The sequence below is a fragment of the Arachis duranensis genome, chromosome 10 (genome assembly GCF_000817695.3).
Source record: "Arachis duranensis cultivar V14167 chromosome 10, aradu.V14167.gnm2.J7QH, whole genome shotgun sequence".
NCBI classification, from domain to species: Eukaryota; Viridiplantae; Streptophyta; class Magnoliopsida; order Fabales; family Fabaceae; genus Arachis; species Arachis duranensis.
Genome location: NC_029781.3, coordinates 19,953,483 through 19,961,612, shown reverse-complemented (window position 1 = coordinate 19,961,612; position 8,130 = coordinate 19,953,483). Strand labels below are relative to the sequence as shown.

The following is an 8,130-nucleotide window of genomic DNA, read 5'->3' as shown; positions in this document are numbered from 1 at the left end:
GGCAGAGTTTATGAGTGCAAGAGGGAATTAATTGAAAACATCTTGCATTTACTGAATTTATATGGTGTTCGCTATGGTAAATCCTGTTACCTGCAAAATTAGGATGGAATTGTTTATACAGGAATAACTGTTCTTTCCTACATATCCTTGATGAACCTAAAGTGGAAACTAGAGAAAAGTCTGATACAAGCAATTCATATTCCATTCATGTCTCCTGTTTGGGAACTCTGATAACTTAGCTGCTGTTGTAATTTATTAGCCATATTATATTATAGTACACGATACACTATATCATATCATATATGGTCCAATTGAAAGTGATGCTCATTTTGTAATAAACTTAACAGGAGCAAGGGATACAAGTCCTCAATAATGCCATTACTTCTTGCACCGAGTCAATAGAGAAACACAAGGGTAAACTTGTGGTGAAGGAGGCACCTAGAGCGGTGAGTGTCACTCCTCTATATTTATCATCTACATTTGTTTACAACTGTACATATTCTGTCCTCTGATTTCTGTCTATGGAAACTTGAGATTTGACGCTGCATTTTTATGCAGGTGAGCGAACGCGATGATAAATTGCTTGCTGAGCACATGGCAAAACTACGACAAGATAATGAAGAAGTCAGCGGCGACGAGGACAGCGAAGAGGAAGAGGACACAGGAATGGGTGACGTCGATCTGGATAACAACGGCACCGGAATCACAGAGTGACACCAGACTGAAGGTAGAGTGTAAGGCATAGATAGCAAAAGATGGCTTTACTAATTTTTGTCTTTGATTTGATTCTTTTCAAACTGTTTTTATATGCGGTTGTATCATACAAACATGAAATACTATATGTTGAGAGGTTTTGTAATTTGCTATATTACTATGGAGTCTCCGCAAAAGGGTGTTCAACCCAAACTACGGTGTTTTACAGTTACATTAGAAAGTCCATCATCTCTCTTTTAAGACGTTTCTATGCTAATTTCAGTTAATGTTGGCCACCGGTGCTCTCATTGCAAAGCCCACGATTAGATGCACTCGCTTATGATCCACTTGTTTCAAGTTATTTTTAAAATAATGGTTTGCTTTTTGAAGCCCTTTTTGCAAAATTCTTGTATACACATTTTGTTGGAAAATGAATCTTTTCAATTTTTTTTCTCTTAATTGATTTGTCAAATATGTTCTTTCATCATTTAATATTTTTTCATCCATTTTTTCTTGTTTGACTTAGTCTGTAGTTAGAAATTATACTTGGTAAAATAATTGAAAAACAAATTGATAAGATCTATTCTCTGTTTTGTTGTACAATATTCTAGCGTGCGAAGTGCATTGATGGGAAAAAATTATCCCCTCTATGCAAAATTTTACGCGGGTCTTTACTCTTTATGGAGAGCTTATGCGAACTGTATGAGTTTGGTTGTAATAAAATGAATACGTGTGGATGAAATTAACAAAATAAAAAATGACTAAGACTAGATGATTTTTCTTTTAGGTGAATATGAGAGTTGATGATTTGAGTTGTTATTTGTAGAAAGGGAAAAAAAACAGAGAAAAGAAACATTGGCTCATTAAAAAAATTGTTTTTTAATCTGTCCTTGTTGTTAACAAGAACAATTTAGAAGTTGTTAATTCCACCCCTTTATTTCAATTTACGTAGAAAAGGAAAATTAGCTAAGGCAATGTTTTATAAGCTTCAACACAAACAGAATAAGCTATCATATAAAAAATAAAATTTTGATCTAAATCATATCTAACAATGAGTTAAAATTGATTATATGCCGACATAGGATGACAATGTAAATTTCCGAAACCCAGGGTCCATGGATGTGACATTTTAGTATTTTACTATCATGTCCATGGTTGATTGTGACAGAAAACACTAAAACCTGTCATTGTCGGTGAGATGCATGACCTAAAAAATAACTTTCAAGTTTGAAGCATTATAATATGCCGTCATATTGGCAGAAAATGTACAATAGAATCTGTCAAATGCATATTCTAATCTGTCACTACTCTGCAAAATCACGATCTTCTTCTTTCTGTTCTATTCTGCCCCTCTCAAGTTACAACACCAACATAATGTTACTATTATTATTACACTACCTTCCTCGTCATGCAATATCACTCTTCTTTGATCCGTACCCTCAGATTCAACGCTTTATTAGCTCCACCTAAGGATTAAATTTAAAATCAAAGCGAATATACACAAGCTGTTAAAATTAGAAAAAAAAAAAAAAAAAAAAAAACAAAAAAAGAGAAAAAGCTACGTTCTCACAAAAGCCAAATCTTGTTCTCTTCCTAACATCACAAGAATTAGTTGTTTGGATAATCGAAAATGGCGATTCAAGTTGAGGGAGGAATCTTGAAAGAGAGGAAATACCCTTTGGTTTTCGTGATATTGTTGTTGCTCATTAGTGCCGTGGTTCTTCTCTTAACCAACACTGCTTCCACCTTGAATCCAACGAGTTTCTACCCTGATGCCGAAAACCCTCAGCCACTCTCAGAATCAATCACAGAAGAACAAGAGAAGCCGCCCGAAGAACAAAGAATATTGCCTCAGAAAAAGGAGGAGGATGATTTCCGTGACGATTTTGTGGATTCGATTATTCATTGGGAAGTTTGTAAGGGTGGGATTGGGGTGGATTACATGCCATGTTTGGATAACATGAAGGCCATTAAGGCTCTAAGGTCAAGGAGGCACATGGAGCATAGAGAAAGGCACTGTCCTAAATCTAAATTGCACTGTTTGCTGCCACTTCCCAAAGGGTATCGGGTCCCCGTTCCGTGGCCTAAGAGCAGGGACATGGTGAGATTGATACTTTTTGGTAAGAAAAGACATTATGATTCTTAGTGGTTGATTTGACTCTGATTTTGCTGTCTGCATAGAAAATGTTAAAGACTGTTCCATTCTCTTGATATTATCGGTTTTGTTTTTCTTCAAAACCAAAGATGATTTTGTACAACAATTGAAAATTGTTTGTAACTTTAATTTGACAAGTTGATTATTTCTAAAATGGTGAGGTTGATACTTTGAGCAAGAATTTGTGGTTCTTAGTGATTGGCTGATTGCTTGAATGTGATTCTGGTATCTGTATAGAATCCATTTGATTTTTGCAATGATAAAGACTCTTTCTTGATTATGGTCTAAGATTGTGCTTTGCATTATACAGAGTTTCAGAAATTTGACACCATAGTGCTACTTGCCCACTTCCATTTCGGTTTACATTTTCATAAATCCATTGATGAAATTTACTTCTGGTTCTGGTTTTTTTCAGATTTGGTATTATAATGTCCCTCGTACAAAGCTTATTGAATACAAGAAGGAGCAGAATTGGGTGGTGAAGTCTGACAATTATCTCGTCTTTCCCGGAGGTGGTACTCAATTCAAAGATGGAGTTGATCATTATGTTGAGTACATAGAGAAGGTATACCATAGTACTAAATTATCATCTCTTTTTTTTTTCCCTCCTCCCTGTTGGACTTTTCTTCTAGAAATAGAGGAATAAACAAAGATTTGAGAGGAGAAGGATATAGGGACCATGATGGAAGATTTTCTTTTGATTTACTTGCACACAGTTGCTTTTGAGAATGAGCCTGTTAGCATAGTAATGGTGTAGTCTAATCCAAGAATCAGAAAATTGAAACTAGGCCACCATAAGATGCGAAATAAAAGGGCAGCTCGGTGCACAAGCATCCCGTATTAATACGGGTCTAAGGAAGCGCTGCACCCAAAAGGTGTAATGTAGGTAGCCTAACTTGATAATGACATCAGTCTCTAAATCTACGGCTTGAACATGTGACCTTGAGGTCAAACGGAGACAACTCAACTGTTTTATTCAATTTATCCACTAATAAGTGTCAAATTGGCAAGATTGGTACATCAAAAAATCAATGCATTCGGAAATAATTGATATACGAATTTGTCAATTTGACACTTGCCAGTCAATGGAGGTTGTATATGGCTAATAATAATCTGATATTGTCTACAGGGCAAGAAGCTCTGAGCTTAAATAATTAGTACCACGCACATGTTCTTGTGATATTAGTATATAGTATTGATTTTGTTAATGTCTCTTTTTTGTGGCAGACATTACCAGCAATTCAGTGGGGCAAGAATATCAGGGTGGTTCTTGATGTTGGTTGCGGCGTTGCTAGCTTTGGTGGCTATCTTCTGGACAAAAATGTTCTTACCATGTCATTCGCACCAAAGGATGAACATGAAGCACAAATACAGTTTGCTTTGGAGCGAGGTATTCCAGCAACCCTGTCTGTCATTGGGACACAGAAGCTGACATTCGCTGATAATGGATTCGATTTGATCCATTGCGCACGATGCAGGGTTCACTGGGATGCAGATGGTACTTCTACCTACTTTTCTTCTTCTATAATTATCTTCCATGTTTCATCTGCTAGGCCGTGTTTGGTAAACGTCTCAAGACAGAAAATTCAGAGACATCGATACAATGGAGATTGAAATTGCTTTGGTTTTCCTCTAAATAAGTCTCGTGTTTGTGTATTTCTATGTTGAGACAATTTCCAAACTAGGCTAAAATTTGATAAAACTGTGTATTCACAAACCTTGCTCATGCCTTCAGGTGGGAAGCCATTATTCGAGCTCAATCGGATTCTTAGACCAGGTGGTTTCTTCGCCTGGTCTGCAACACCTGTTTATCGTGATGATAATGAAAGAGATAAGAAAGTGTGGAAGGGTTAGTCTTTGACTTCACACCTTTCTGTATGCTTCTGTTTTTTGTCATTTTATCTCCTTTTTCTCCATGCCTAGAAAGTAGACTATATTGACAATTATCTCATTTAAATAGGCTAATAAATATTACCACCTTCATTTCAAATTATGGCAATTTGGGTAAAAGGTGGTATATTGAAAAATCAACATATCACCTTACTCAAATGAACAGATATTTTGAAACAAATCGAGTATTATTCGGAGATTCAAGTTTTAATCTTCCGAGCACCTATGTTTTAAGAAATAAAGCATTTTTTTTCTTTTCAAACATGGCATTTTGATTTCATGAAGAATGTTAGAAAACATGCAAAATATTCTTCTAAGAATGGATATTGTTATCCCTTTTTTATTTCTGCAGCCATGGTGAGAGTTACAAAAGCAATGTGCTGGACTGTCGTGGCTAAGACCGTTGATTCAAATGGAATTGGTCTTGTTATTTACCAGAAACCTAACTCATCTTCCTGCTACGACAACCGAAAAGAGAACGATCCTCCAATCTGCAAAAATATGGATACCAAAGATAAACCATGGTAGTTAGCTATATCACCTTTTGGCTTATATATCTTTGACATCTATATCTCTACAAAATTTTGGTTTCTGATAACAACATGACAGAAAGAAATGTACAAACATCATTGCAGCTTTGATATTTTTCTTTTCATGAATTTTGTATAAATATAAATAATTAGACTTATGCGTCGGGTTTCTCCCCGAATCCTGTATAATGCAAGATGCTTGTGCATTGGGCTGCCTTATGCTTAAGCAATTAGACTCTCTTATATGTGTACAACATGTGGTCGAACTTTTAGTATAATAATATCTTGGCATCTATAATCTACTATTCAAAAAAGTTCCATAGAAATTGCTAATGCATGATCGACACTGATTTTAGCTTTATACTTTTATTTCTATCTATTGCTAATTTTTCTTTGCACAATTATGCTTAGGTATGCCTTACTCAGTCCCTGCATTACCCCTCTTCCAGTTGATAGTAATGGCAACATACAGAGCTGGCCCATGCCTTGGCCTCAGAGGCTTACCGCTAAGCCTCCTAGCTTATTCACCGTACCGGATGCCCGCGAGACGTACTATAACGACAGCAAACACTGGTCTAAACTAGTTCCAGAAGTTTACATGAATAGCCTTTCTCTAAACTGGTCAAGTGTCAGAAACATTATGGACATGAATGCTGGTTATGCAGGGTAAATATATAATATAAATTTCTTAGAGATTAGTTAGTTTTCTTGCCCTTTTTCCCTTTAGATTATTGAGTTTAATTTCTATCCATGGTAAATCCAAAAGTTTTACGCGAGTAAAGGTCTATTCTGGTTTAAATTGTGCCCGTGTTCAAATAAGTTCTTGAGATTTAAAAAATATAATTTGGTCTCTGAAGTTATCTTCTGGAATTCACTTTTGTCACAGAAGGACCAAAGTGAATCACAAAGTATGATTTTAGCGACCAAATGACGTTGAAATCTCAAGAATCAATTTAAAACATTCACACAATTTCGAGGACTCAGAATGAACCTTTACTTAGTTTTGAGTTAATATCTAATCAAATCCTGTTATGAAGAAATCACTTTCTGTTAACTTGACAATACATACATACTTTAATTGGAAGTTAGTGTAAACCCTTTTTTTCTTTTTTGAAAGTGCACATACCAATTAAACTCTAGATTATTAACTAAACTTGGATTTCATTATGAATTATGATACTTGATCACTTTTGCCTGAGAACTGATACGAGATTATTTATTTTCAGATTTGCAACAGCACTAATTGATCTACCAGTTTGGGTGATGAATGTAGTACCAATAGATATGGCAGATACTCTGGGCATTATAAATGACAAAGGGTTGATAGGAATGTATCATGATTGGTGCGAGTCCTTTAACACCTACCCTCGCACCTATGATCTTCTTCATTCTAGTTTTCTACTAGAAGCTCTTCAGAAACGGTATGCGTATGTTATTCTAAAGAGTTTAATTTTGATACCATTAATTTTTTTTTAATCAAATTCATTCTTTCAACTTACCATTCAAGTATATTAAAGATATATTTCAATATATTAAATTTTGTTTTATACTTTTTATATAGAGAGTAAAAATAATTTTTTTCAGCCAATATTTGTCATTTTCCTCGCTAAGATAACAATTCAAATCATTAATCTGTACTTGTCAACTACTTTATTTATTGATTATTGGTTAAAAAAATAATTCCTTGGCAAAACCTAAAAAGGAATAAGTAGATAACGTCAATATATCAAAAACTTAAACTCACTTATTCCGTGAGTTTCGTTAATTGGTTCTACTAAGCAAAAGCATGTGCTTTTAAAGAAGATGGTTTTATAATTTTGTCATTTTTAGCTATGTTTTGGGACTTCAATAAAGTTAAGAAACCAACATGGTTCAGCCAACAGATATTGGGCCAGCCAAAATGCCCAATAAAACAAAAACAAAACACATTGTTTGATTTACCTCTGACCAAAAAAAAAATCTGACCAAAAAAAAGGAAATTACTTTTTTACTTTCGTTTCGCCTATATCCACCAGCCACTTACCACCACTATTGGCCACCCTACTGCCGCCGGTGGTGGTCATCCTAAATTTTATTCTCTAAATTAGTTTTATTTGTTTCTTATTTTTTTACTTGATTTTTGGATATTTTTATTTTTCTTAGTTTTAGATTTTTTTAATAATAAATTATTAGCTACTTTATTGGTTGAAAAGGATTGGTTCTCAATACTTTCTCTTATAACTTTTTATTTGTTAGATGTGACATTATGGACGTGGTTGTGGAGATAGATCGCATATTGCGGCCAGAAGGGTACCTTGTGGTTCAAGACTCCATGGAAGTGATTAGAAAGCTTGGTCCAATCTTGCGTTCACTTCATTGGTCTGTCAAGTTGTATAGAAATCAGTTTCTTGTTGCCAAGAAGAATTTTTGGCGTCCGCAGCTTTCATAATAATCATCTTTCTTCTTTTATTATACAATCTTGTTATATGAATTCACTTTTGATATAGGAAACCAAACAAAAGAGAAAAGGGAAGTAGGGGACGTGGGAAAAAAAATTGTGAAGTCTACAACTATTATTGTAGACGCTAAAAGTGAACACACATGGTAATATTTTTTCTTTAAATTATATTATAATGTTACAGATTGTATGATCAAAAAGTTACAGATCGAATTTTTCTGGGCATGAGAAAGAAAGTTAGGAATTTTAGATATGATGTTCATGTTTAGAACCTATAATGTGCCCAAATTATTGCCATGATTTAGAGTCATAAATTTTATATATGTGTATACATTGACATTATAAAATATAAATCAAATTCATTTCTTAAGTTTGTATGATAAATCAAGTAACTACCCAAAGGGGATGCTCTGAAAAGAAAAATG

General features: G+C 34.5%; 2 protein-coding genes across 2 annotated transcripts in view; both read left to right on the top strand.

The window, feature by feature from the left end:
- The window catches only part of LOC107469373 (eukaryotic translation initiation factor 2 subunit alpha homolog), a 3,869-nt gene extending 2,907 nt beyond the window's left edge, over positions 1 to 962 (top strand). Inside the window, exons 6-7 of the mRNA XM_052255269.1 lie at positions 348 to 446; positions 559 to 962. Of these exons, the coding sequence (XP_052111229.1) occupies positions 348 to 446; positions 559 to 714 (255 nt within the window). The 3' untranslated portion in view covers positions 715 to 962. The remainder of the gene's footprint in view (positions 1 to 347; positions 447 to 558) is intronic.
- A 1,258-nt stretch (positions 963 to 2,220) lies between these two features.
- Positions 2,221 to 7,912, top strand: LOC107469372 (probable methyltransferase PMT23). The gene is made up of 8 exons (XM_016088749.3): positions 2,221 to 2,794; positions 3,264 to 3,413; positions 4,076 to 4,346; positions 4,584 to 4,697; positions 5,091 to 5,262; positions 5,680 to 5,934; positions 6,495 to 6,689; positions 7,504 to 7,912. Exons 1-8 carry the CDS (start codon positions 2,324 to 2,326, stop codon positions 7,694 to 7,696), a joined length of 1,821 nt encoding a protein of 606 aa, XP_015944235.1. The 5' UTR covers positions 2,221 to 2,323; the 3' UTR covers positions 7,697 to 7,912.
- The last annotated feature ends 218 nt before the right edge of the window (positions 7,913 to 8,130 follow it).

What these genes read in the sequence shown, in the direction of transcription:
- LOC107469372 (XM_016088749.3), top strand. Translation starts at nt 2,324, where the DNA reads ATGGCGATTCAAGTTGAGGGAGGAATCTTGAAAGAGAGGAAATACCCT. An exon ending in GGTTCACTGGGATGCAGATG is followed by an intron (nt 4,347 to 4,583) that starts GTACTTCTACCT and finishes TCATGCCTTCAG; the next exon opens with GTGGGAAGCCATTATTCGAG. An exon ending in ATGAATGCTGGTTATGCAGG is followed by an intron (nt 5,935 to 6,494) that starts GTAAATATATAA and finishes ATTTATTTTCAG; the next exon opens with ATTTGCAACAGCACTAATTG.